Consider the following 25,567-nt stretch of genomic DNA (forward strand, 5'->3'; position numbering starts at 1 on the left):
ACAACCTGGTCAGGCTCATGGATTGCTATTATCCAGAACTCGCCCTTTAGCCTGACTCAAATCAGATTTCTGAGGCTTTACACTCCTAATGTTTCAGTGTGAAAACCCTGGTTCCAAGCTACCACAAAGAGCAATTCATGTCCATGCTCTGCACAGCCCTTCCAGGGACAGGTGAAGGCTACAGGAGCTCTCTCAAGGCCATGTCTCCTCCTCTCCATAGCCAGCAGGACTAGGTAAGGCTATGTAAGGACACACCAGCCTGTTAACAGCCGAGGCACTTCTCTGGATTACATCCATTTTCCATACAAAATGTTTTTCACCACACCTGTCTGTGGACACCAGATTTCCAGTGGGAGTTCTATTTCTTACGGGGTCTGCTGCATCTGATTATTAAAAATTATCAACATATTTCTGAGAGACAGTTGTACTTCTCCTCCAGCACTATGGTTCATTTCAAGTGTTGAATCCAACATGATTTTTGCCAAAAACTCCATCAGATTTGTCACCATCACAAGCACAGGATTTTCTCCTCTTACCACCTCCAGATTTGGTATTTCTTCATCCTGTTAATCCAGCTCTAAAAAGGTCATATCCAGGTACTTCCATGTGTCAGAAACTCACAACCAGCTAAGGAAAGAGTTTTGAGCAATCACCCAAAAAGGGCTGCCAAATAACGTGCTACTTCCTCAGCAGGCGCTTATTCCACATAGGAGTTCCTCTCAGTACAGAGCTGACATAGCCCTTGATGGGATGCAACCCAAAGAGACCCGGACTCAGAAAAGTGCTTTCCACACAGAACAATATATTTGACACTCTGTACAGTTGTGGCAAAAGAGAAAATAAATTTGGAACAGTCATGTCAAAACCCTTACCATCCTTGAGCACTGCACTCCTAAAGCAGGAAAAATTACCACTGATTTCACTTTTCTGAGATCCCAATCAAACCCTGTATTTATCACCAATCAAGGCAGCTGGCAACTGCTCTGTCTATTCCTAAATTCCTTCAGATATTCCAAGTTTCTTTCGCAAATGAAGTTCCTCAGAGCAACACTGCCCTCGTCTGCTGAAACCAGAAACTGTCACAGTTTAAGCTGATTGACTTACATGCCAACATTTCCATAGTTAATAAGCATTTACTACACTTTTCCCTTTCAAAAATGAAGCAGGATCTGTCCCAAGCGTTTAGAGCGCCTGATCTGATCAAAGACAGGAAATTCAGCTCATTTCGCACACAACTGTTACTTTTGTCAGGAGAACTAAACACTAGGCTTAACTTAAATCCACCTGCTGCTGAATTCTATCCTGTAAGTTGAGAGGAAGAAGATTCACAATTTGTTTCTAAAGAGAAGTTTTGTGAAATAACGTAGACCCTCCTACCTTGCACAGAGACCCAACAAGTGACTTGCTGATGGCCATGCAGGAAGCATGAAAAGGCTGAAAAATAAGTGTTCCTTTTCCCTTGATCAGTGGTTTTATCACTGAAGAACATCTCTTTTCCTTCCAGGCAGGTCTCTGTGTAAGCTGAGGAGTGTCAGGAATTTCAAATAATGAACATTCTTCAGGCACCAGTGGGCCCAGCTTCTTCCTCTCTCCAGGAGTCCTGAAGCCATTCACCTAAATCTGCAGTAGGAGGGAACAAAACACAAGTGTCAAAAGACACAGCTCTCCTGGATCAGCCCAGGATCCCTTCAGGAATTAATCATTCCCTTTTGGGGTAGCAATTCCCCTGGAAGTTTGTTAAAAAAAAAAAAATGAACAAATAAATCAAAAATACGGCTTTCCTATACTTACCTACAATCAGCTGGGGCTGACTGTAATTTATCCATCTCCTCAGCTCTGGAAAATGTCAGTCTGGTATCTAAAAGAGGAAATAACAGGAGGGAAAACATGTTGAGGCTCTGCATGCTATCAAAGGGATTACAATTGCCAACTAACATTCAAAAGGTGCTTCCAGAGAAAAATTCCTAGGGCTACACAGGGAACCTCCACTCAGCTTCTCAGTTGGATTTGAGCTCATCTTCATTCCAAACCACAGAATAAGCTTGTTTGTCTGGATAGGCCTGAGGTAAAAATGTGAAAAATCAGACAGAGAAAGGGGAAAATAGAGATCTGAGAGTGAAAAGAAGGGAAAAGGGGAAGGCAGAGGGAAGGGAAAGCAGAGAAACAGAAGTAACCTGTGAAATCAATGAATCCACATCCTTCTGGTATTGGAAAAAAGCACTTGTCTTTGAAGTCTGAAAGGAAAGAACTTTCTTTGGAGAACAGGAAAGAAAATCTCCATTTAATATTGCCTCCAGCACAGGGCTGCTGTGGGTCGCTCAGCCCCTCAAAGTAAACTGAAAAGCAACAAGGCAAGGAGAGGAAGGGATCTGTCCCTCTAAGGGGAGCACGAGCGCTACCACAACCCAAGGAAGAGAACAAGGCTGTTTGAACTCAGACCCGCAGGTTTCCCCCCTCTATCTGAATTCCCATCTATCTGATGTCACCACTCTGCTGAAAACAGAGTTCCAGTCAGGAACCAGGAATCACAAAAGAGTCAGCACAACAGTACAACATTCCCAGCCCAACCATTCACGCCACTGTTAGAACCTTTAACCAACTCTGAAGTAGCTGGTGGGTGTGGCCCAGGTATGTGAGTAGTCTCTGCTGGCATAAATCAATCCCCTCCTCTGAAGCTCTACCCCCTCTAGGAGGAACGGATCATTTTAAACACAAGCAGTTGACACTTACATCTAGATGCCTTTTCAGAGGCACTCCCAAACAGGAGGAAAGTTACACAGGAATTTGATCCTAAGAGAGTTATTCTGTTTCAAGAATGACAGGGGCTGCTGGGGGCTCCAGACCTGGACTTCCAAGAAACAAGAGATTAAAAAAGGCACCTGCAGTAAAGACAGGTGGTGTTCTGCAAAAAAAAAAAAAAAAAAAACAAAACCCACCTTGCCAGGATCCTGATGGGGAAAAGATATCAAGTTTCCTGCTGAAGCCAGACTTTGAATAGCACATGGGGGAGAAATCGATCCCTGGGTACATCGTTTATTGGCTCTCCTTCATGCATATGATCGGCTCCTGAGGGAGGAGTTTGTTCCCAAGGCTACCGAGGGAGCAGAGGGGTGGAATAAGGAGAAGGTGGCTCCCAGCAGGGTTTGGGCAGTTGGATTGCCGGCCCGCAGCATGGAAAAATCATGAGGGAAGGCGGAGTGACGAGTTCCTCCCTTTTCCCAGCCCCACAGTAAGGACCAAAACTTGAGTGCCCCATCCCAAATCCCGGAGAAACAAAGCCCAGCACTGCCTGCCAGAGGTAGGTGCTGACCCCCTTCCAGGTGAGTTAACACCTTTGTGTTAGCATGCTTTGTTAACACCTGGGACTGTTGGAAGATTAAAATATCGTTTGAGGATATCGTAGAGTTTTAGGATATTGTACGGTATTGTATTTACCTAAACACTCTTATCCCTGTAGATAAGAAAAATCTTTTTGTTGCTGCTTCTTCTGGGTGGTGCGACAGAAGTCCTTTCTCGAGCTGTATTCTGCTTGGGATTGCAGTGCAGTAAGGAGAATGGAGAGCTGAGGTCTGTTTTCAGCTGGTTAATTCTTACTTTTCTCCTTTTGTCTTTCAGTACCAGGTGGATGTTTTTTTTCTATTGTAAATGAAAATTATGCGGTACCCGTGACGAATGGTTATGCGCTTTAATTCTTAACCAGATATTTAAATAAATTAACATACCTGTCTGCCTCTTGAGTTTTCTCAGACTTAATCTCTCCAGCTCAGTTTTGGGCCCAGTTCATACACCTATTCCTGGAAACTTGTACTAAGGTGGTCTTTTGAAAATAATCTGAAATGAGGGATAGCCTATGGACACCTGTGTGTTCATTCCTGAAATCGAGATCCAAAATGGCACAGTCAGACATGTAGTTTCCTCTGCTGAAGTGAAGTAACCACCTCTTGACTCCACACCCTCTCCCTCACCTTGAAAATAACTAGACAACATGGAAAGTTGTCCTCTCTGCCCAGACTAGTGTAAAAATGAAAATATTCCAGCTTTTATTACTGAACTGGATTCAGGGCAAGATACCTTTGAATATTTTGCTTTTGACTCTCTGGGCTTTTCTTTGGCGGGAGAAAGTCCCCTCACGCGATTTCTGCCTTCAGTCAGCTCACGGTCACCCCTCCAAAATGTCCCACCTTACTGCCCAAATACAATGTGGAAAATAATCCAGGCCCTTCCCTATCCCAGTGAGAGGACCTCTGTCTCCAGCCTCAAGCACCAGCATCGCGAAACCACCTGGGACCCCGGCCCACAAAACGGTGCCCACGCCGTGAGGGGACAGCGGCCATGTTGGGGCCGGGGGCTCGGCGCCGCAATTCCCGGCGCTGCCGGCGGGTTTTCCCAAAACAGCCGGCGGCTCGGGACGGCCCCTTCCCGCGGGGGGAACAGGCGGGAGGAGCTTGGCGTCTGTCCCCAGGGCGGGCTGGGTCGGCAGCAGCGCCCTGCGGAGCCGGGAGCGCGGAGGGGACGGAGAAGCGGGCGTCCCTCACGGCGGGGAGCGGGAGAGCCGCGGGGCGCCTCCCCCGGCGGCGCCTCGGAGCTGCCGTGGCGGGGCTGAGGGGTTTTCCTCCTCTCTTCGCCTTTCTGGCCCCTCAGGGTCGGACTCTGGAACTCAGGTGTTATGTGTATTAGATACAATTCGCGCCATTTCTAGTATGATATATGTGATATTGAATATTGGAGTATACACGTTTGTATTAGGAGTCCCCCCCCACCCTCGCAGGCGAAACCTGGTGTGTATTAGAACCCGATTTACAAGTAAAAGGATGTGGCTCGCCGGGAGATGGGCCATGTCTGGAGAGATAGTGGACGCCCAGGCGCTCGCTGATCATCAGGTGAACGACCTGAGATGGATATCATGGAAATCCTCGGCCAGATCCATGTGAATACAGCGTTCCCGTACATTTCATCAAGGGATTCTACGACTCCGGACACTGAATTGTTCTTCCTCATCACCAAAAAAGAAAATCTTATTAACCTATGGACTCTGAAATGAAGAAAAGACTGCCGGAATCTTGGCCTCGGGCGGAATTTTTCCTGTAAAAACCACTTGTGCCAGGACGGAGGTGTGTGGGCACAGAGGAAAACCTGCTGGGGCTGACTCCTTATTGCCCACCCCGGGCTCGGCTCTGTTCTTTCTTTGTGGCTGGCTAGACAGAATTCGATTGCAAAATAAATATTTTATTTTTTTCATTTTAATTTGGCTGGACACATTTTCATCTATAACAAAGGGCTCCGATTTTCTCCTCAGTGTGCCCACAGGAAGCACCCCGGGGTGGCTGTGTCAGTAGAGGGGTTTGCTGAAGGTGTTAAGTTAGCCAGGTAAGGCAGGTGCTGCTGGGGCTGCCTCTTGGCCTGCGGTGTGGTCACCTGTGCTCCAGAGGACGAGTCACACAGGAAAATCCAAATAAACTGAGCAAGAAACCTGTCAATACCTGATTTAAAACTGCCACTATCAGATTCCTCTTCTTTACTTCCCCCTTTCTGTCTCTTTCCTCCTCTTTTTTTTTTTTTTCTCTTATTTTCCTCTTCTTTTTCTGCCTGCATCTGGGTTCGCCCTGGCAAACCAAACCAGAAGATTTGGAAAAGGAGGGAAACGTATCTCCCCTTAAATAACTTCAATTCCTCCTGCGGTTTTAAAATTAGGTGGGCAAGAATTAATTTTGTTACGTAAAGTTGACTCTTAATAGATTAAAAAGTAAATGCACATCTTTTTCTTTATAGGTGCTGTTCCAATGAGCAAGAATATCCAGGAACAAAGGTAGTACACAGGATTTGTTTGCAGAAAATTCCTGTCCCTGCTATGTGTCTTTATTTTTCCCCCAAAAGGTAGAGCTTGATTTTAGTGGTTTTTATACACAGTTGTATATCTAATATTTCAAAGTTTCTCCCACAGAAGGGTCATAAATGAGTTTGAAAATTGATGGCAAACTGATTGACTCAGACTGTTGAGTCAAACTGACACCACACCCTCAGAAATGGAGCAAATAATCCATTGCCTGATCAATTCCAGTAAAATAAGACAGTGTGAATTGACTCAGGTTTCCTTCCTTTTGGTTTTCTATAAGCAAACTCTCCTCTTATTCTACAGTTTCTCTCAGAAAGGTGGAGATGTGCAGAAGAAGCTGCATGAAGTGAGTTGAAATTTGGGACAGCTTCTTAAATTTAGGTGAGTCCTTGTCACTGCCGAGTCTTTGGACAGTTTCACTAACACCATTTTGAGCAGCCTCCTTTTGATTTAGGTCATGTCTTCAGTATTTTGGTTGGTTTAGTTTGATTGTTGTTTGTTTGTTTGTTTTCTTCTTGAGACCAGTGATCTGTGTGAGGAAATCCATTTAAGTCTGATTAGCAGAGCAAACTGATGGAAATGCAACTGGAAAGAGATGCACTTCAGGATTGCAGGTATGAGGACTGAGACAGATTTACCATGGAGGGTGTCTTCAGAGGCACAGCAGGCCTTCTCAGGGAAAAGCTTCCTTCCTGGAATAACACTATAGCACTCGGGGGTTAGATAACAACTCATTATTTAGCTGTAAAAACCAGCAGTTAATCAACTGAAGTATTACATCTGTGAGGGTAAAACTCCAGGTGAATCCTGTTATCTAATTTTATTTTACTTCTGTTTCTGAAGTCAGACAAAAGGGGTCTCAAAGCCAAGAGAATCTACAAATACAGTTAAAAAATAGTACTGGAGAGCTGGAAGCTGCCAGCCAGCAGTGGGACCAGGTGCTGAGGGAGGCTGGCAGCCAAAATGAGCATCTGACACAAGTGCTTCACAGCCACGAGGAGTTACTGCTGGAATTACCTGGCAGCCTAATGGACTGCAGAGACAGGGCAGGCAGGAAGCTCTGTGAGCACGAGGACATTGCCAGCCTGAGCACAGCATTTTGTGGTGTCCTGCAGGATCTGGACTCCCAGGTGTCACACCTCAAAGGAAAGCTGGTCCTGGTATGTGAACAAAGTCCTAATTTCCTTTCCAACTTTTAGGAAATGCATTTGGAGACTCTGTGAGCCCCCTTCTAACCTGGCCTAGGGAAAGGGTTATGGCATAAAAGAGGTGCAGATGGCACCTTGCTCATGGTGGGACCAAAAGGGAGGAAATCATACTTTAGAATCTGCTGTTCACCCTGCCTTTGTTTCAGGGCTTTGCTGTGTCATCTGTTCACAATAGGTGGAGGAGGAACTTCAGTCACTGACAAAAGAGTCACAGATCCGAAAAGAACTGCTCCAACATCAAATGAGGTACGCATTCTCTGGTTTTTTTATTCATAAAGCATATCCAGACATATTTCACTTGTTCCACAGGGAGTTCCTTTGTGATGATATGGTACTTGGAGTGAGGTGACTAGGGGGTAGGAAGCAATGTTTTTGAGGACTTCAATAATCACTCCAATAAAATGTTTATTTGCTAGTGACTTGGTGCTGCTTTTGCCTTTCACACTGTTCATCTCCTGGTTTAGTTACTGCCACAAAAATTCTATTTTGGAAGAATCTCTGCACCTTACTTTTCTAAGTGTCACTCAAGTGGGCACATGGAATGTGTTGGAATGACAGTTCCACCATTAAAAGAAAAGATTGACAGTAATTTTGGTAGTTAAATCAGCTTTTTCTTGCCACTTTCACTAAGAGCTTTGTCCTTTCTTGTTTGAGAGGTCCTAATTTTTGCCCCACCATCCACTTGAGTTACATAGTAACCCCTTCAAAGTAGAATTATCCATACCTTGATACTTAATACCAGAACATCCAAATTACTACCTTTCTGACAAGTGAAAGAAATTACTTTTTGCCAAGATGAAATAATAGCCAGTGTTTTCTTTTGGGAAGAGGATCGAGCAGCTAAGAAATGAGCATGAGCACGAGGTGGCAGCACTGCCTCGTAAAGCTGGCAGCGCCTGCAGCTTGCAAGTAGCATCCAAAGCCTGGTGGGGACAGGTTGTTAAGTCTGGGCTTGGAATATAGTGTAGGAAATGTTAAGAGTAACCTTAATTGGAGAGAAATCTTATGCTGCTCCTACACTCCACTCTCTGCCCTACTGTTTTGCTTTCTCAGTGCTTTTAAGTGAAGCACTGGTTGCACAGACTGTGAAATGAAGAGAAAAGGGACCAAAACAGAAACCCCACAAAACCATGCAAAATAGAAGAGAGAGAACACATCCACGTGTTAGGCAGGGTGAGAAGAGGAAGCTGAAGCTGCTTCTCCTTTGATGGTTCTTATAGCTTCTAATTTCTCCACCTGAAACTTCCCATAGAGAGCAAGTGAGACTCCCAAATTTGGTGCATCCACATCTAGTCTGTCACCTGGAATCCAGAGTTTGTCGGCTCTGTTCCCAGCTGGGAGAATTGAAGAGGATCTGTGAAAACAAGGTGTGTATGGATTTGCCTGTTAGCACTGTTTCACTGATGCCAGTGAAACTGAGTGTGTGGAGATCTGAAATGTTCCAGAGACAGGAGAGAAGTCTCTTGATGAGGAATTGCTTCAGAAAAATTGTCTGGATAAATTACAAGGACAATTAAGGATAAATTACATTATCTTAAATGTGGCACATTAGAGTATCTTTATTAAATAGCCTTGTAGACTGGTCCGTCATCTCATCCATTGGCAGAAGTTGCCTCCTTTCAGAGAAAGTGAACACTGCTTGGTACAAAACGTGTGCCTGGAGATTTCTCAATGTAGCCACGGTGAAGGAATAGTCCTCGGTGGAATAAAGGACTTTATTTTGTAGGGCCTAGAAGAAAACCAGAAGAAATCAAATGTAATGTTTAAATAGAATGCTTTAAGATAATTCTTCATGAATACTTGCCTTTTTCTAGGTCCAAGGCCTTGAAAAGTAGTTGCACTTAGCTCACTCTGAGACAGCAGAAGCTCAGACAGACCAGGTACAACATAGTCATGGAAATCCAAATAACCAGATTCATAAATTGTTGGTAACAAATGATAGTATTGAAAAAACTTGCCTTCTAAAAGTCTCTCCTTGCTTCTAGTGTTCAGATTTGCACCTTGCTTTTTTCCCCTTTTAATTAACTTTGAGATTACTTATAACTAGAAATTTGAATTGGCTGTGAAAGGCCTTTGCCCATAGTGATGAGGGACATTCAGAATTAAGACTTAACTTTGTCAATTAAGACTTAACTTTGTCATAAATTTAAAACCACAGAAACCTATGCAAATCATATAAAGATGCTGAGCTACCTCCACTTTAATCTCACAGGTTAAAGGATCCCTCTGTTAAGGATTCTTGGTCCCTTAACACATATTTTGTAAGGCTTATCCAATACTCAAGCAGTAAACAGCAGCAGAAGTTATGACAGAAGTTATTATTAGCAGAAATACCTATCCGTAATTCTCTTTGGGCCATGTTTTATATTTATAGTGTTGAAATGAGTAGCTCTGAAATGTGTGTGTAGTGTTTTTAACATTATTTACATTTTAAATTATCATTAAGAGAACAAAAAAAATCCTGGATTTCTTTAGGAGAGAGATGACTTTAATTTCTCAAAAATGACTTTAACTTCACAAAAAAAGAGACAGAGCTAAGCCTAGAAAAAGAGCAAAACAAGCGATTTTGGGATCAGAACACAGAACAGCATCATCATAGAGCAGCTCAGGAGGCAGCTGGACAACAGAAACATGCAGCTGCAGAGCATGGAAAAGGCTCTGAAGGAAATGATGATGGAGTGCTGCAGACAAATGCAGTGCCAGGTTGGTGGTTTTGACTCCAAACCTCCAAAGTGAGATTTTGTATACTTCCAGGAAGTTTAATGCTGCCAGATCTACCAAACAAATTGTTGATTTTGGTATTTTCAGCTGTGAGCACATCTGTAAGAGTGGCTAGTGAGTTCAAGGCCTTCATAATGCTTTACTTCATGCAGTGTTAAATGAAAACGCTGTCAAGTTTGTGTTTATGAACCAGTGAGCACTGTGTCAGAATTCCTTCTGACAAAGTAGACACTGCCTTTACACTCTACATTTCCCTTTTTTCCAAACTTCAATTCCTCAAAAATGAGCTGTAATTAGGTAACCTGCTTTGCATTATGAATAAAGATCCAGTTGATTCCTTTATTTTCTACCAAACCATAGGCTTGAGCTAACTCACACATAATTAGTTTTCTGCATCCATTATTTTTTGTTGAAAATTCTCCCACCAGGAAATTCACTCTTTTCTTCTGTTTGTACTTTGCACTGTTACCAGTTTCTGAATCACAATTGCTTGTGGTTCAAATGGTGCATATTGCTGCTTGCAGGAATTAAATCAGTAATAAATTATTCATGTAATTGTTTCTTCCCCAGCTTCAGAGAGCAGACAGTTGAGTTTTATCACTTAAAATTCTTTAGCCTTAAATGCTCTGAATTTTGTTGCCAGTTGATTCTTTTTCTTTTTACAATAGTTTAGCATTTTTCATTTCCTGTGTTTAAAAAACCTATATTCCATTCATTTATTAAAATGGAGGGAGAGAAGAGCCAGAGCATCCTGACCTAATTTTTCTGTACAACTGAGGTGTACTACAGAAAAACAGAAGTGTGCCAGGACATTCAAAAGGTAGAAATAAACACATCCCTTGGTTGATGGTATTGTTATTCTTCAGATGACTGCAACTGAGGAAAAAAATGAAAGCATTGGAAGAATCTTCTCTCTGACTGTGCAGCTGGACATGACCAAGGAAGCACTGCGTAAAGTCACGGAGGTTTGGCAGCCGAACAGAGGGATTTGGAGGCTGCTGAGCAAACAGCCTCAGATCTGGTGGCCTGTCTGCAGGAGAAGGAGAGAGCCCTTGGGGCTAGCAGGCAGGAAATCAGGGAGCTGCCTTGCCAGCTTGGCAGCAGGACGCAGGAGCTGCAGCATGCAAGGAGTGAAGAGGGCTGCTTACACAAGGTGCAGTCAGAGCGTGAGGCACTGAAACTGTGCATGTTGGAGAAGGAAAGGATGGTGGAGATCTTCCAAAAGCAAATTGATAACGTGACCCAGATCATGGGCCAGCATGGCCAAACTGCTGGGGCAATGGAAGTGGAGAAATCCCAGCTGAAAAAAGAAATAAATGACTGGAAACTCAAAGCAGAAGAGCTTAAGGTGTGCAAACAATGCTGTATATGTGTCTCTTTATGACAGTAAACGTTTGATAGTTTTAAATCTCTGCTTTAATGTGCTGATACTGTGGTCTTGAAGAAGGTCAGGTAATGCCACTGGAATTCTAACAGCACTCAGTTAGTAGGCAGAGGAGGATAATATTATAACATTACCATTACCAATGAATAAATCTCTGCTGAAAAGCAGCTGCCAAAAGGCTGGAATGACCTCAGTGAGATGAGTGTCCACGCCGGAGCAGAACCAGAAATACAAAGTGCTAGTGAGAAGCAGCAGACAGGCAGCACTCAGAATTCCAAACTGAGAACACCGGTTATTTCTCAGACAAGAAATACAGGATGTTGTAGTTCCATGCAGGTCAGCATCTTCAGGAGAAAAATCACTCCAGATGGAATTTCATTCTCTTTGGTGAGAAGGCATTTGAGTGCACATGGTAGGGGGTGCTGCTGTAAGAGAAAGGCAATCATCTTCATAAGCTACACCTGGTAAGGTTCATTATTCTTTAAAGCCATCAGATCCAGTTCTGCTGCACCCTTTTTGCCTGGATTAGTAATTTTCACACAAATAGTTGGTCTGTTTCACTCTTATTTTCTTTCTTGCCCCAAACTGGGATTTTAAGTAGTGGTATCCACACGTCTTTGTGGTTATTTTCTATAATTATGTATATTACACATAAGTGTTTTTAATGTAAGCAGAGCACAAAGGATGAGAAAAAAGCCGGAATAGGTGAAATGGAAGCTAGGCTGAATGAGCTGGAGCTGGAAAAGGTTCAGCTGGTTAGCAATGCACCAAGAGGCTCCAGGCACTGAATGATGCAAAACTGGAAAAAGAGGAGCTCCTGCAGGAACTCCAGGCTGGCCAGAGGGAGCTGGCTGGCCTTGCAGGTAGGGAGTCTCAGCTCAGCTCCCACAGCTGCTAATTTGGGCTCATGTTAAAAATAAAAGAGCAGCCTGCTGGCCAAATCCAAATATGGCTGCTGATAAAGCATGAGGTTCCTGCCAGCACAGGATGGTCAGATTCTTCCAGGGAGCTATGTGGCACTGAAGGGGGGGAACACAATCTTAATGGCCCATCTCACTATGAGCAAAAATATTTAAAACTGCCTGAGTCAGGAGATGAAAAAAGTAGATCTAGTAAATCACAGAATAGCAACCTGACCCTTTTTTTCAAGAGAGGTATGTAAGACTGGATCCCATTAACCATTTGTGGCCAAATTACAGTGAAACCTTGTTTTGTTGCAAATTTGCTACAATGTTATTATTTGATGCTTTAACTTCCAAGTTTTTAGGACTGATGTGTAGGAAACCCCATCAAGATACATTATTAAAATATACACAGATATATAAAATTATAAAAATAAAAATACTTCTGAAATATACAGATATGAATATATTATTTAAAATATACACAAAGCAGGATCTGGATCCAAAGTAACCACTAAACTTCAAGGATGTTCTCAGGTTAATCTGCACAGGAGCTGGCTGGATGCTGCTGGTGACATGCTTTGCTCTCTGCACACCCCTGTACCATCAGGAAGTACCCCTTGGGAGCCCTGCCTTTATCACAAGCTGGCAGCAGATCAGTAATTTTAGTCTAGAAAAATGATTTTTTTTTGTCATTCTAATTTCAATCTTTACTTGCTTTAGTCAAGGCATTTGAAGAGGAATTATCAGGGTGAAGTCAAGAAAATGGAAAATGCTGCAAACAGACTGAAAATGCAATTGAAGTCAGCCCAAGCTGAACTGAAGCAGGCCAAGACTGCTCTAAAGACTACAGAGGGACCTGATGGCAATTGTAACTGGATTGAACTTCTGAAAAATCACACACATTTGTCTTATCAACCAGAGAATATTTGTAAGCATTGCCATCCCAATCCTCATTGTTCACTGAGAATTAACTTTCTGTTTTCCAGCTCTGGAAGCTGCAGCAAGAACGCAGAAGCAGATCACAGCCAAGAGAGGACAGATAGATGCACTACAGAGCAAGATGAAATTCTTGGAAGAGGCAATGGCAAACACAGCTAAGGTCACAGGAACTCCTTTTAAAAGTATTTCACTGCATTTAGAGAGGTTTGTCTTGGGAGAAATGCATGGGCAAAAGCACAGTCAGCCCGTAAAGGACTGAAAATAGTTTTGCTCGGTGTTTATGGAAATCAGCTTCCTGCAAAGAGACAGGCGTTAATTTTTATTTGTTCCTGAAAGAATGAGAGTAGTTGCAATGAGAATCAGGCTCTTACCTATTGGTTCTTCCTAAAAATGTCAACTTGGGCATTCTGTAACCTTCTGACCCTGGTCCTCGGTGCTTCCCCTCTGGATTCTGAGGCAGTTCTGGATGTAAACCCTGTGTGTCGGGGTCTGTCTGTCACTGTGAGTCCTTTTCCACTATCTGTGAGAAATCATTCAGTTGCCAAGAGCTGTAGTTCAATGAATGATCATTTATGTCTGTCCACTGTAACCTGTCCTGTTTCTTCACTGGCTTGGCATCCTGTGGATCCTGAAGCTTAAAATTCCAGTTTCAAAATGGATCAAAAATGGGAGATTTTGTTTCATTGAGGGCAGTCCATTTGCACTTTTCCTTGTAAGGCCTTTCTTCATGTTACAGGATATCATCTTTGTGCAAGATGCAGTATCTAAGCTTCTCAAAGTGCTAGTTCAGATATTTTGAAGATGAGAATAAAATCTACAGAAGATTAATGTCTATAATTTATAAATTTTTGACTCATACTATGTCTTTTTAAATTCAGGAGAAGCATTACCTCGGAGAAGAAAATAATAAACTAAATTGGAAACTGAGCTGTATTAGAGCAGAAAATATCAGGATTGCTGGGGACCTGGAGATCCTGAGCTCACAAGACAAACAACTGAAAGAAAAACTATCAAAGATGGAGACAGCCTTTGATAAGGCAGTGTAAGGAAACTCTCAGTTCAGGGAGATTCCTGGATGTTTTCCTCTACAGTCAGTTGGGAAGAGAAGGGTTGGATTTAATACATTCTTTTCACATGTACTTTAAGATGCTCACCTGGAGATTTTTTTAATAGTAAAAGGCTTCTATTTTCATTAAGAGTTTTCTTGCTTTACTCCTTATTAGCTCAGGGGAATCGAAACTCCAGGGAATTGAAAGTAAATGTGTCATGCAGGCTGTAGAACCTTCCACTGACTCTGGGCACAGCTTCTTTCTCTGCATGGTGTTGTTTCATTTGCCTTTTACATTTTTAGGTGAGATTTCTGTTGCTGGCACACCTGACCCCTAAGGTAGGATCAGCACAGAAATCCAGGTGCCCTGCAGGTAGGCTGCTGCTCTTACAGAGGAAGAGTCCTTTCAGGATTCTAACTTTCTCTGATGTCAATTGCTATGCAAGGTGTCATTCTCAAATCTCTTTAAAAAAATTACAAAGGAATTGTGATACCTCCTCCCATTTCTTTAAATGCTTGTCACTGGAAGCTTACCTTTCTTGTGGGGTATGGTTATTTATGCGTCTTTTCAGAGTAAATTTTTGAAGGTGGAAAAGGTAGAGAGCGACTTAACAAAGGCAGGTCAGCCAAGTCCTCAGCCATCCCTTTTCAAACCCTGAAGTGTAGTTTTGCCTCATTAGCACAACTGAGTTTTCTAATCCCAGAGGTGTTTAGTAGGTGTGGGACTGGCCCTGGAAGGATATTGTGCCCTTCTGGGACATTCTGGTGTGAATATTATGGCTGCCAGGTTTGTATAAGCAGTTGCTTCTGTGAGCTTGTCAGCAAAGGCATCCTGCAGTATTTCCTTGCTGATAGCAGGAGATAAATACAGCACCTCTATGTGCATCTCGTTTCTTGGTCAGAGAGAGGACAGCAAAGAGTGCAATCCCCAGAAAGTTAGCACAGCTCATTTGTACCCCTTCTGTGCTCTGTTGCAGGCATCCCTGCAGTTTGCAGAGTGCCAGTGCATCATCCAGTGCCAGCAGCAGGAAGCCATGTGCTGCAGGTTGCAGCACATCTTGGATGTGAGAGTGAGTGTCTCCCTGGGAAGTGTGAGCCTAGACTCTGGTTCATTTGCTTTGGGGCCTATCTTTAGGTTTAACCCTCTGTGGTGCAAACAGCTCTCAGAAGTCTCTGAAACTCTTTTCTATGTGGAATCCCTCAGTGCTGCACGTGTCCATAATTGGTTTCTGGTTTTCATTGCAGAAAACATCAACTATAACCTCTCATAAAAAAATTCTTTAGCTGTTGTCTTATAGATTTTGTGTAAATCTCCAGAAGTGACTTGATGTATCTCCCAGTTATTTTTATTAATTTCAGCCTCAAAACCTATAGGAGGTCACATGTGAATGCAGGCATTTTTCAGGAATATTTTTCTGGTTGGCTTCCTGATGTGGTGGCAAGCATTTACATCAAGGAACAAAGGATAGTTCCTTCTGTGAAATCCCTGCAGCATCAGGCACTCCCATTCTCTCTTCTCAGAGTTCATCAATTTATGCTTCTGAAGATAAAGAAGGAAAAGGGACTTAATTTTAATTTAGTACTACAGTGAGGTCCTAACAGGTTGCAGGAGCACTTGAATCAATGTCTACTTTAATCTTCTTGGTTCCTGTATCATTAGTTATTGTACAAAATGAAACAGCTCTAACATTTGAGACAGGCTCTGCTGGGTGATAATCGGGTTTCCTAACAGCAATGTGGAAAAGGAGGATTTGGTCTTACTCAGTGTCACTTTGACCCATTATGAACCTGAGGATTTGTTCCCCATATAAGCCCTGCTGAAACCAGTGTGTTCACATTAAAAATGTCTTTTATTTTTTTTAATGGAAGTGGGGTAGCAAGGTTTTTCCATCCCCAGATGGAACAAAGATCAGTGGGAGCAGTGCTTTGAACATGTGAAATGCTGAAAAATCCAGTTCTCAGCAGTGAAAAGTCCAGTTGTTACTGAAACAAAGGGTTCTTTGAACCAGGCCTTTGCCTTAAGTCCTGAGCAGTATAATGAGAATAATATTGCACTTGATGTCCATGATGGCCGTGGCAGTAAAGAGTTTTGTATCTGCAGACAGCTCAGCTGCTACAGAGTTTGCATGGCAAACATGGAATGAGTTTGCCTGGCAAACACCCCCAGGTGCTCCTGTGTCTCCCTTCAATGCTGTGTCTGTGCCCTGTACAGGAGAACCTGGGGTCACCAGTTAAAAAGGACGAAACAAGAGTCAAGGGGAAGAAATACATGCATTTGGATGAGTTGAGCTAAGAATTGACAACAGAGAGCCTTTGTGAATGCTTTTTAATTGAATAATTTTATTTCAGAAGCCTACCAAGCTTGACATTTTGACGGAAAACCACTGCAGGATTTGAAGAGGATTCTTCAAGAATTAACAAGCTCAGACAGTGAAGTTCTCTCCATGGATCTCAGCAGCCATGGTGGGAGAAAATCCCCTTTAACAACCATGAGGAATGCAGTGTAAGAATAATACATTTATTTCTGTTGTGTGCTGTGTACTTACAGTGCCCTCTGAAACTGGGATCTGGCTCTTGACATGCTTCAGGAGCAGTGTGGGATGTGGCTTTGCAAGGTCAGGTTTACACATAAGCTTGAGATAATTTGGAAGCTTCCAAAGCTTCTGTTGTTTGCTAGGTTACTCAGATGCTTTAGGTGGAAGGGAAATAGAAGGTGACCACACCATTTGCCTTCCATGCTGGCTTTTATATTTGTTCAGAACTCCTTTCTTCTTTTCCTGCTATATGTAAATATCCAAATGCAGGAATTTTTTTTTTACCCAAACCACATGATAATGACAGCAGCACATGAAGTTGAAAAATCAACACAGCACAAATTCTGATGTTTCTAATCCAGAACATAAGTATACTTCATAAAAGAAAATGTGATTCATTAATTTTGTTTGGGATTAAATCAAAACTGCAGCTGGAGAGGCTGCTACTGCAGGAATGGTGGAAAAGCACATTCTAGGACAGTGAGAAGTGCTTTGACTTAGCTGACTAACCTTCTTCTCACAGTGCTCATTTGAGGTTCAGTTTCTAAGGCTCTTTTAATCCTGAGCTTGCTTGTATTGTTTTATTCATAATACTAAGAACTTCCTGGGAATTACAAAGCAAAGCTTTCATTTCACTTTCATCCCTCTAAGCAAGAGCTCTGAAACATATTTACATTGTTTGCTTTTAATTTCCATGGATAAGACCTGGAGACTCCATATGAGAGCTTCACATTCTCACTGTGGGTGCTGGCTAGCACGACCAAACTTTAGCATAACCCTTCCAGAATGCAGTTTTGCCCTTCTTTTGCTTTCAGGGGTCCTTCCCACTCACATCCCACAGATCTTCAGTCCCAGGATGGTTCCCTGCTCCTTACATCCCTTGGTAAATTTCCACTGGCAACACTGATGTCAAAGTGGAACATTACAGAGTATTAAAAAGAATATAGTCCCAATACAGTATATTTTCCTAGGAGTTTACTCAAATACCTCTTAGCAGGTGCTATTACTAAAGAGTCTTTATTGCACTTGCTACAAAATCTGTGTCTTGTTGGAAAGCAGCTCTTCAGAGTCTGACACAAGCACACCCAAAACTGATAAGCTTCCATGCTACTTGTGTAATTAGCACCAATAACATTGCCACATGTTTGGAGATGAAATTTAGGCTCTTGAGTTCTTTATTTGGATATTTAGTTATGGATGGGCTTTTTAGAAGAATCAAAAAATGCTGTTGGTTTCCTTCCAAGTACTGCATGGGCCAGTACCTTTTAAACTGTGATGACATGATTTTTTTGTCTAAAAGAAATAAGAGGATGTGGCTTTGTGCAGCAGGGTTTGAAGATACTAATCTTAACTACCTTTTCTTTTCTTGCCCATAGATTATCCCTTCTTTGAAAATTGCCTGCAGACACTGATATTGTTCTCTATTTAGAATTTGAGCCACTGTGCCTTGGAGATAGGCTCTGTTCCTTGTGAGGAGTAACTGCTTTGGGTATTCTTTTGGTAATTCTGAGTATTCAAGAAAATCTCCTGGGTAGTTACTGACTGCCTTCTAGCAAACCAGCTGCAGCATCCAGGGATTTTCCTAGTATCCAAAGGAGCTACAAGTTGGAGTTTATGTAGAAGATTTGAGAAGTAGTTGAGTCTGTAATGGGCAGAGGGTCTTGGGTTGTGAGTAGACACAATATTCCCCGTTTGGGCAGTAAACAAGGAATAGAGAGCAGAACAAAAGCCATTCTGACGTGCCAATGACTTCAACAGGAACAAGCATGTTTTGTAAGGAGGCTTTAGTCTCCTGCTTGCACAGGGGTCCCTCCTCAGGCGTGTGCTCACTGCTCTTTGCTGGGACATCTCCTAGGAAAGGCATCCACCTGCTCGGCAGCACCTCGGCGCACATCCTTTCCCAGGCAGGTTCCTTGGGAGGGCAGGCATAGAGACAGATCTCCAGTACACTTGCTCTTCACTATGCCCCCTGATGAGCTTGCAGCTGACCCTGCTGCCTCACCTGAGCACAGCCCAGCCCCAGGGAAGCTTGGCTCTCCACAGGGAGCAGCCACAGCCCCAGGAATACGTATGTCCAGTCCTACATCCTGATCTGGGCACCTTCACCCTCTCCCAGTTCTGTTCAAGCAGAAAGGTTTATTCTGTGATAAATTAATTGTGAGTAAAGCATAGCAGCTAATTAATCCATTGTCAGCCAGAAGATAAATTCCACACACCACTAATTTTAAGGCCTGGTGAATTGCCTTATTCAAATTAAAAGGCTGTAAGGATGCTTAACGTCAATATTTGTAGTACAAAAATGTTTGTAATAGCTGTTGTGGTTCCTGTAATACATTTAGGCAAGTTCTGGGGTTTACTGAAAATGTTGGTCTAGATTTTATTTCGTAAGAACTTCAGTTTCAAGGGAATGTTTAGATAATTTATAATGGCTTTTTTTATTATTACTGATGATAATATTATTACTTTTTCCTCTAGCTTCTCAGCCCATGGAAACTAGTGAGCCCACACCAAAGAGGCTACAGAGTGAGATGGAAATCCTGCAAAACCTGATGGAATCATTACACATAAAAAACCAAGGTGCCAATATTTACCAAAAATATTCCCATTTCACTGAAAAAACACACACTCTCCAGAAGCTGTTCTTGGTACCTGCCAAAGCACTACCTGTGCTTTTACCAGCACATACTAGTTTTACTTGCAGTAGCCACTTGTGCATTATCCTGCTCCTGGGAGAGTGATTAGATTAACTCCACAATGCCTCTTAACTCTAATAAGTTCTTAATATGTCAAACATGGCAGCTGCTCAGAGGTGTCCTCCTGTGCTGTCACAGCCAATTACAGGGAATTTTTGACAAGCTGATGACACTTTCATAGAAACTGCAAGATTTCCAAAACATAGTTGCATGAGCTACTGGCATGGCAGGATGCCAAATGAGATGGGGTTTAATTCTCTGCACTTTTTCTAATTGCATATTCCCTTTATTTCTTTAAGTCTTGTTGCACAGATTTAAGAAATTATTATTTCTTCTCATCAAATTGTGTATTTGTGTCAGGGACATACAAGTGACCTGAGGTAGGTAAAACTAACCAAGTTATATAAATAAATCAAAGATAAGTATTCTCATTTTTGTTCCTTGCTACCCATTAATATCCGCAGTGGTTTTTCTATAGTCACATAAAGAATTGCAAACTGAAGCTGCATTTGTAAGGGCTTTGTAGGTACAACATAACTTGTTATGGGAGGACTTTGTGAAGCTTCAGCTGGCTGCACCTGAGACCTCAGCCTTTGGAACATAAAGTGGTGTTCAGCTAATCTGTTCTTCTGCTATTTTCAGTCATGTCTCCAGTGATCAGAACTCAGGAGGTGAAGACAAAGAAATCCAAGGAAAAGGAGAGAAAGCTGTCCAAGTGAAGGCACTGCATGTATTAGTGATCACTTTCATGTAGGTACATTGTGTTTAAAATATGTAATGTTTTTAAAGATTAATCATAAAAACCCTTCCAATTTTTAAACTCTTATTTATAGCTCTTGTTTTAAAAGAGGAAATACAGAGTAGGAAGGGACCTTAAGGATAATCTCATCCCAGCCCCTTGCCATGGGCAGGGACACCTTCCACTATCCCAGGTTGCTCAGAGCCCTGTCCAAAGCAGCCTTGGACACATCCAGGGATGGAGCAGCCACAGCTTCTCTGGGCATTCCATGCCAGGGCCTCCTCACCCTCACAGGGAAAATTTCCCCCCTATGTCTAAGCTAAATTCTTCCTGTTCAAGTTTAAATTCCATATAGTACCATGATTCTTTTAAGGAGAATGGACTCATCAAACTTTAGTTTGAGTCTTGTGTGGGGAGGAGAAATTACTGAGTTGTTCTTAAGTCAGGAACTGCCAACAGTATTTTAATTGGAGGACTTTTTTTAGTTTTCCTAATAAATTTTGTTTTGCACTGTTTTTGGTATTTTTTGCAGCAGTGTTGCACCCTCAGTCAAAATATTAGTAAGCTCATCTCCCCTTTCCTAGAAATTGGTTTCATTGAAAATGAAAGGATTGTTTAGATGGCACATGTATCACAGTTTGGACTTGCCACAAATAGTGGACAAATACTCCAAAATTTTCTTAGGGGGAGAGTCAAGTATAGAGAATAAGAACCCTTGGGAAAGGGCACTGCTAAGTGCACTCCCAGTTGAATTCAAGGAGCCAAGCTAAAAGAGTTTCAGAAGCTGCAGCTGTGTGCCAAAGGCAGGGAGCAGGTGGAGGGGTCAGACAGCCAGAGAGAAGGGAGGGACATCTGCCAGCCCAAAACAGCAGCTTAACATCCTTTTGCTGGCATCCAGCAGAGCTGGGCACAGGTCTGGGCTTCCCCTCTGTGCCACCAGCAGCCAGCAAGGAACAGGCTCATAGACACATGAGCCTTAAAGCAGCTGAATACATGCAGCCCCAACAGCTCTTGTTATTCCATGTCATACAGGTGGATGGCACAGAAGGGCTGTTAGGCCAAGCTTGCCCACAGCAAGGACACCACAGATGGCAACCAACCCCCAGGAGAGAAAACCTAACAGCAGGCTAATAGGTGGAGAGACCCCAAAGGGTGAGTTCAACTCCCAGAGACAATGTGGGATGGACATGGCTTTTGCAAAGCAAAATAGCTGCAGTGAAGGTTTATGCGGGAGACTTTAAAATGGCTTATGCCCAGTCCCCTCAGGTTGCTTGCACAGCTCACCATCTAGCTGCAGCATTCAGCATTTGTGCACCAAACTACTTGACAAAAAGGAATGGTTTGTGTTTCACATAAAAGTAATCAAATTGTCTAATTTGACAGAAGTTGGCTCTCAGGGGTACGAGCAGGTGAACTTTAAAGGTAGCTCTGTAGTTGCAGGTTTTGCCAATCTGTGCGTGAGACAGTTTGTTTGCTTGGAGATGTCCTGAGCCACTGGCTGTTAGATCCACACAGGAATGTCAACAATAAGTTATTTCTCACATGTAGCTGCACTGGACTCACAGCCAGGACATAATATTAGACAGCTATCAGCCATTCCAGCAGCATTTTTATGCATCAAACAACTTTGTTTAAATCTGCTTTTACCTTTGAGGAAATAGATTGTTCAATAATGAGAAGACACCTGTGAACTTGAAGAAAGCAGTAATAGTCCTCCAGTAATAGGTCCTCCAGAAAAATTGAAATCCAGATTTCTTTCTTTCACCATACCCAAGCCATTTAATTTACATAGCATAGGTCCTGCTGGGAATGGCATAATAATTTAGAGGCTTTTCTAGCAAAAGCTCAGTGCAGGTCTTTGTAGAAACCCTAGCTGATAACTCAGCAAGGTGATACAATCATGAAGACCGTGAGTTGTCTGTGGGATCAGAGTGCTTAATTAAAAAAATTAAATTGTTCTCAATTTAAAAGACCTGTTTGGGTTGGTCTGACATGTTCACCATTGCATTAGAGAATCTATTCTAGCATAGGTTAAGTAGCTTTCTAGTGAATAACTTAATCTAATAGCACAGTTAATCTCCTCAGACAAGCCTCAGGCGTGTGTATAAATACGCTCAGGCGGCAGCTTTGACTGCAGGGATTTCTGAAAATCACCTGCTATTGCTGCTGAATATTACCTTACAGTATCCACTTCTGTTTCTTGTTAGAAAAGCCAAGTGCTAAGAATGCAGCTAAGGTTGTTCTACTGGATAAAAATGAAAATTCCAAATTGCCAATTGGAATTGGCCTAAGTCTCCCTCCTCACCCTCCCCTCAATACCCTCCCAGGAGTTCCTTGAGCATTTTGTGGCCAGGTCTGCAGGACAGGCAGCCCAACCCGCTCTCATTGAACAGCTGGTATCAAAGTCCCAGTAAGAACATTGCCAACACTTGTTCCTCCCAGCAGCTCCAGCACTGTCCCACCAACTGGATGCCCATTAACCCACCAGATGCAGGAGGTCAGCTCTGAAGTTCATCTCCCAGTCTTTCACCAAAGCCATTCCATTTCACGCATCTGGGCTGCTCCACCACACAGAGCAGGAAGGAATTAGCAGAGGTATTTAGTGATGTGCTTTTTGAAGTACCTTTTCCAAACCAAAGTGCTAATTTATATACTTGCAGATCTAGACAATTCTGCTCTCCCAGACCAAGCTTGCTCAAGGGAATGGCTGTTTGCAGGCCAGAGCTTGGTTCAGCATTGTGGAAAGAGGAACTTGCTCAAGGTGGCAGCATGTATTTTTACCCAAAAATTCAAAGGCAGGGAAGCAGAGCAGCTTTCTGCTCCTATCACATAAAGATACCAACTAGCTGAAGCTGCAAGTATTCTACTTCATCTGGCTTACTAGAAGGCCACAACTTAAAAATAAATTCAAGGTGAAAAGCTTAGTCTTAAAAAAATATTTACAAGTTCAAGCCAAGTATTTGCTAACAATACTGTGGTATTGCTCATCAGTATGCCACCCCACCTCTGCTCCAGCCAGAACCCTATTCCCTGGCCATCACAGTATTCCAGGTTTCTGTTCCAGCCAGAACTCTATTCCCTGGCCATCACAGCATTCCAGGTTTTTTTTAAAGCCTGCTCCCACCCTGACAAAGTAATTCATTAAGCCGAGACAGTCCTTTGTGACCTTTGCTCTCCCCTTGGCAGCAGTGGAGCTGCCTGCCAAGCCTTTCATTTGAGCCGAGATGATTGCTGGACAGTAGGGGGTAGAGAATGAACTATTTTGGGGTTCAACCTTTTGTTACTCCAAGAGGGAGGACCACTTCTCAGTACTTCTTTAGCACTAAGATTTCAGGTCAAGTGGCTCACTTGTATTAAAGTTACCAAAATGAGTGAGGTCACTGGTCAACTGGTAATGAACTGTCAATCTGAAAATGTTTATTGTTTCCTTAATACGTTACATAAATTAAAACACTGAAGTTCTTGTTACAGTGTTGGTAACCACACCTCCCAGTACACCTCCCAAGCCCAAGCAGTGGGTACCAAGATGCATCCCACAGCCCCACTCAAAGCAACACTAACTCAAGTCCAGGGTCCAGATCCACCTGGACAGGCAGGTGCTTGGAATGCTGTTTATGCCTTCTTAGCCTACCTTGTGTCTCTTCAGCATGCACTCAAAGTTGATTTTTCAGGTTGCCAAAAGATTTCCTAAAGAGATCTGCTGCTTATGTGGTTTGATATGGGATTTCCAGAGCTCTGCACTCGAGAGGGTCTCCTAGAGAAGAAGGGGAGCCCCTCTAAGGTTTAGGGGCTCGGTGGTTCACCTGGGCAGGTCTGCCATTAGATCAGCAGCTTCCACCATTAATGGTATCCCCACCACTGATGAACAATTTGATCTTCATGTTCAGTCACTAGGGTTCTGTTACCGCATTCTTCCCAGCGTCTGACCTTGCCATTCTCCACCAAGATAAATTTCCACTCTACTCTGGTGTCTACGGGCAGACTGATGGATTCAGACCAGAAGCCATCCTTGTCACACTTGAGGGGGATGTAGCTGTGCCACTGGCCCAGACACTCGTGGTCCCCTGTGACACCGATGAGCTGCGCGTCGGAGTGGGTGACGTAGTGCACACGGAAAGCCACGTGGATGTTCTGGAACATGGGGGGCACGGCTGCAACTCGCTTTGCTTTCAAGTCCCCATCACAGCAGTCTCCTGGTTCCCATTCCTTGCTGTCTGAGTCTTCCATGCTGCCATCCTTCCCTTCAACCAGGTGCTCAGAAACAACTTCCCACTCTTCATGGTCCAAGTCCCTCCTCTCAGCTGGCTGACACGGCTGCTCCTCGCTTCTGTCCATACACTCATCGTCAGAGGCTGCCAAGTTCATCACGCACCATCCGTCACTTTCCTGTCCCACCTGGGCTTCCAGGTCGCCTGCCTGGCTGCCGGCCATATCAGCTGGATGCTCCCCCGGGTCCGTGACACCGTGCTTCGGGATCAGCTGCTCCGGCTCCACAGGTTCGCCCGCAACTGCACCGCTGGGGACATGGTTAAGCTCTTCCCTTGAAACAGCCGCCAGATCCTCTCCTGGATTCGAAGGGCCGGACGGGGCAGCAGCCTCGACCTCCCGCCGCCCCGGCTCCCCGCCCGCCGCAGCATCCCCTGCAAGTGACATTGAGGGAGAAAGTCAACGGGTTAAGCTGAGCGCCGACAAACCCAAGTCCTTCCAGACTCGGGCAGCCCGAGACTCCCCCGGCATCGCCTCCCCATCCCGGTACCTGTGGTCGCCGCGCTCGCCCGCCGGGGTCCCTCTCTGCCGGCTGCCGCCGCCTCCTCGCCGCCCGCCCCGGCTCGCCCGTCGCTGTCGCCGTACCAGAACCAGGCGACGATGGCGGCGAGCAGCCCCACGAGCAGCGCCGGCCACAGCCCCGCGCCCAGCCAGCCCCAGCCGCGGGGCTCGGCGGGCAGCGCGGCGGCGCCGGGCGGCCGCAGCACGGGCGGGCCGCGGTCGCGGGCCATGGCCGGGCGCTGCAGCAGCGGGACCCCGCCGGGGCCGCCCCCCGGCGCCGCTTTAAGCCGGGCTCGGGATCCGGGGAGGAGCCGCCGCGGGCCGGGCGGGGCCGGGCTGAGCCGCGCCGCGGCGGCGGTGGGAAGGCGTGAGCTCCCGAAGGCAGGACGGAGAAAGTTTCCGCTCTTCGCGTACCCACTCCGGTCTTCTGCGTTCTCTCAGAATTTTTAGGGTTGCAAGGGACCTCTGGAGATCGTCTAAGCCCAAGCCCTCTGCCGAGGCAGGGTCATTCACGTCAGGTTTAATTCTAGCAGTGCTGGTGGCTTAGGTTCTCCTACAAGGGTATGCTGAGAGGGACTGGTTTGCTGATAACTTTAATGCTTGTGCTGGTGAAAATCCTGTCCTGCTCTGGTATCTTTGAGAAGAGAGATGAGTTCACTGCTGATTTTGTAACCTCTTCATACTCTAATGACTACAACTGGATTCCTTAAAATTGCCCTGCTCTTCTGGCTTCTGTATTATGCTCAGGAAGCTTTTTGGACTACTAGGACTTCAGAGTCAATTAATGCAGAGTATA

General features: G+C 44.1%; 2 protein-coding genes and 1 long non-coding RNA gene across 3 annotated transcripts; 2 read left to right on the forward strand and 1 right to left on the reverse strand.

The window, feature by feature from the left end:
* Nucleotides 1-3,112: 3,112 nt before the first annotated feature.
* LOC144246140 (uncharacterized) lies at nt 3,113-6,151 on the forward strand. Its single transcript, XR_013339823.1, has 3 exons — nt 3,113-3,298; nt 5,770-5,806; nt 6,137-6,151. It is a non-coding gene; the product is annotated as an uncharacterized LOC144246140 (long non-coding RNA).
* Nucleotides 6,152-6,290: 139 nt separating this feature from the next.
* Nucleotides 6,291-19,984, forward strand: CCDC158 (coiled-coil domain containing 158). The gene is given in 20 exon segments (XM_077782654.1): nt 6,291-6,299; nt 6,386-6,447; nt 6,681-6,993; nt 7,217-7,287; nt 7,872-7,921; nt 8,335-8,408; nt 8,856-8,970; nt 9,550-9,622; nt 9,624-9,744; nt 10,629-10,725; nt 10,728-11,112; nt 11,823-11,908; nt 11,911-12,016; nt 12,777-12,919; nt 13,038-13,150; nt 13,869-14,027; nt 15,016-15,108; nt 16,429-16,501; nt 19,048-19,149; nt 19,908-19,984. Coding segments are annotated over 20 exon segments (2,322 nt in total).
* A 3,404-nt stretch (nt 19,985-23,388) lies between these two features.
* On the reverse strand, nt 23,389-25,001 carry STBD1 (starch binding domain 1). Its single transcript, XM_021531611.3, has 2 exons — nt 24,761-25,001; nt 23,389-24,644 (listed from the first exon to the last, which is right to left on the reverse strand). The coding sequence occupies exons 1-2, from the start codon at nt 24,999-25,001 to the stop codon at nt 23,845-23,847; spliced, it is 1,041 nt and encodes a 346-aa protein (XP_021387286.3). The 3' UTR covers nt 23,389-23,844.
* Nucleotides 25,002-25,567: the final 566 nt, after the last annotated feature.

The sequence above is a fragment of the Lonchura striata genome, chromosome 4 (assembly GCF_046129695.1).
Source record: "Lonchura striata isolate bLonStr1 chromosome 4, bLonStr1.mat, whole genome shotgun sequence".
NCBI classification, from domain to species: domain Eukaryota; kingdom Metazoa; phylum Chordata; class Aves; order Passeriformes; family Estrildidae; genus Lonchura; species Lonchura striata.

Bases quoted from the DNA above. Each gene is read 5' to 3' on its own strand.
- STBD1 (XM_021531611.3), bottom strand. From the start codon at position 25,001: ATGGCCCGCGACCGCGGCCCGCCCGTGCTGCGGCCGCCCGGCGCCGCC. The intron at 24,645-24,760 runs GTACCGGGATGG...TGTCACTTGCAG, and splicing joins GGCGAGCGCGGCGACCACAG to GGGATGCTGCGGCGGGCGGG.